This window comes from Phragmites australis, chromosome 15 (assembly GCF_958298935.1).
Source record: "Phragmites australis chromosome 15, lpPhrAust1.1, whole genome shotgun sequence".
Lineage (NCBI taxonomy): Eukaryota > Viridiplantae > Streptophyta > Magnoliopsida > Poales > Poaceae > Phragmites > Phragmites australis.
The window spans coordinates 28,577,005-28,579,862 of record NC_084935.1 but is presented as its reverse complement, the minus strand read 5'-3'; the positions used below and the strand labels follow the sequence as shown (position 1 = coordinate 28,579,862).

Here is a 2,858-nt window from a genome sequence, read left to right as displayed (position 1 = left end):
AACCGTTGCAAACTCATTTTACGTACTGATGGAGGGTTTGACGATAAATAATGGATAGTTACCGTATCCAGGTACCCTAGGGTGTCCTATAATTCTCAAAATATATCTTTATCTTTAGGAAGAGATCCTTAAAAAAAAAACTACTCATAAGTACCTAAGGCATCCTGTAAGCGAAAATATCTATCTCTAAGAGTAGAAAGAAAAAGTTAAGAGGACATACAACACCTCTATATATACGAAACCGAGGGACCCCTTCGAAGAACGACCCGAGACAAGTCATCATAAAAGATACAAGTTCCACAAGACAACAGAACCTAAGAAAGAAGTTGTCGACTAGATTTAGATTCATCTAAACTAGTTATACTACTTGTTAACAGATTCAGATCAATACAAGATAATATGACATAGGATTATCATCCTCACGGAGACTCGAACTTATCTAAAAACACGTATGTATTTCTCTTATAATTCATCTACTCAAAGCATCTACTATTCTCCAATAAATTTATTAGATCAGCGATTTAATAATCATCAACAATTACTAAACTTACGAGTTTGGACTCTTGTCTAGAACTGGTACGAAAGAATCAAAGATTGGATCAAGGGAAATCAACGATATTTTGGCTAGAGCTCGTTGATATTTCCGGTGTTTGGCTTGAGCATGACAACTAGGTTATTTATTCCGAGACTAATGTATGCTCCTAGCTTTAGCACACTCCCGTTTCTTTTGGTTGCTTAGTGTATCTGTGATCTCTCTAAATTTATCGGTATAGTAGTGAGTGTTTTTCCAGGCGTTGTAATCAATTTGCAACAAATTTTTATATCTACTTAATGCAATGATATACACACCATACCTTTAAGGATCTGTTTGGTACGGGTATTGGGATCCAAACAGGATTCCATTTACCGGTTGGTTACCATCGGTAAACCTTCTCTCTTGTGTTTACCGGCGGGTACCATAAACTGATATATTCGTAAAAAAATGTCAAACACATATTTGATCCAAATTTCAATCTTTCTAGAAAAGATTGTTTTAAATTTGCTCCAATTTCACCTTTTTTTTAAGAAAAAAATGATCCAAATTTCAAAAAAAAAAATTGCAAAATTTGTTTGAGAAATTTGGTTACCGTAAAAATTATTGTTGCTAAGGTCATAAGGTGTAAAGTCAAGGCACTATGCCTATTTGAGTTTTTGGTTTAGGGTATCATTATATCAATTTACTCATCGGAACTACCTCACGGTGGTGTGGTAGAGTTGTGGGAATACGACTTCGTCTACCAGTAGGGTTTAAATCCTAATGTTCACGGATTTTACAAAGAGCTAGTGGATTCAATGTTTTAAATGTATGGCATGTATGATAGAAGACGCATGTGTCTTTCTTGTAATAAAAAAAATTCAGTTTACTCATTGCTTATCTTTTCTCTCTCTTTGCTCTCATTGTACTATGAGATTATGCTTAAAGTAATTTGCAGTAAGCTTTGTCATTTTTTCCATTTTACTCATATAAAATACTTCTCAGTCGGCTTAAGATAATTGTTCTTAAAATTACGCTTTTTTTCATGATCGTATGTTTTTTTACATTATAAAAAACGTATTGTTTCTCTTTACTAGATGCATCAGCACCAGCACAACCATCTAATGGAGTTCTACTACGTGCCAAATTAGGAGGAGCACCGGCACAACGACTTACATGGCAAATTAGGGGGTGGTGTACAGTATCCGAGGGTGAGACAAAACATGAGACCACCAGCAGGCCCACCATTTGGCCTCCAACCTAGTAGGTGTGTACTCTATCCCATCACATATACTGTTTTAAATAATATCTGATCAAACTTTTAAATTTTTAATTATTAATAACGTTTAAAATACTTGGTTTAGAAATATAAAAATCATATGTATAGATTTGGCTCAAAAAATACTTTCATAACGATGACTTAGTATATAAGTATCATATCCGGGTACTCCAGGGTTGCCCGATATTTTTGGAGCATATCTCTATCTCAAGGAATGAGATCCTTAGATGAATAAAAACTACCTATAGGAACCCATAATATCTCGTAAACAGAGAAGTTATCTTTAATAATAGAAACGAAGACTCCAGAGGACGTATGCCCCTATATATATACGGAGCCTAAGGTCCTTACAAAGACATTGAGAATTAGAAGCCATTACATGCCCGCGGCAGGACTTGACCTCGTTCCAGTTGAAGGAGGTGAGGGGCACACATACCTCAAAGGCAGAGCACGTCGGAGGAGGATGCAAGGAGGGGGTGGGGCGGCGGCTCGGGGTTGAGATGGAGCTTGGTGGCTGGGTAAGAGTGGTCAAAGGATAGCCCGAGGAGGGCGTGAAAGGAGGCTGCAGAGGGGTGGACAGGGTCGAAGGAGAGGAGGGAGACACGGTTGTGGAGGTCCTTGAGGAAGCTGTCGAACACGATGACGGGAATGATCAGGGAGAAGGTGAGCGCATAGATCAAGTGCGGGAGCTTGCAGGTGAAGGCATGAGGGTTCGACGTGTCTGGCGCCGCCGAGATGGCCATGGAAGGAGGCTTCAGATGATCCATGGAGGAGTTAGTTGGATTTGGGAGTGGTGGCTGATGGATCAGGTCGGGAGATGATAAAAGAGGCAGCGGTCGAGCATTGACACGTGGTGGCAGGACATGACGTTGTAGCGAAAATGGTCATATTAGACATGTGGTTTTGTTGATTAATGATAACATGGTCATTGGGACTAATATGTTTTTCAAGAATATATGTTAGTAGGTTTCATGGATGCAATATATCAAGAAGCCACTGTAGCCGGGATATTTGATTGAACTGAAAAGGTCCCAGAAATATTTGTCCCACCGGAAGGTCCGATAT

General features: G+C 38.9%; 1 protein-coding gene across 1 annotated transcript; it reads right to left on the bottom strand.

Annotated features, from left to right (window-relative positions):
• Window positions 1–2,230: 2,230 nt before the first annotated feature.
• Window positions 2,231–2,560, bottom strand: LOC133892276 (protein TRANSPARENT TESTA GLABRA 1-like). Its single transcript, XM_062332962.1, has one exon. The coding sequence runs from the start codon at window positions 2,558–2,560 to the stop codon at window positions 2,231–2,233; it is 330 nt and encodes a 109-aa protein (XP_062188946.1).
• Window positions 2,561–2,858: the final 298 nt, after the last annotated feature.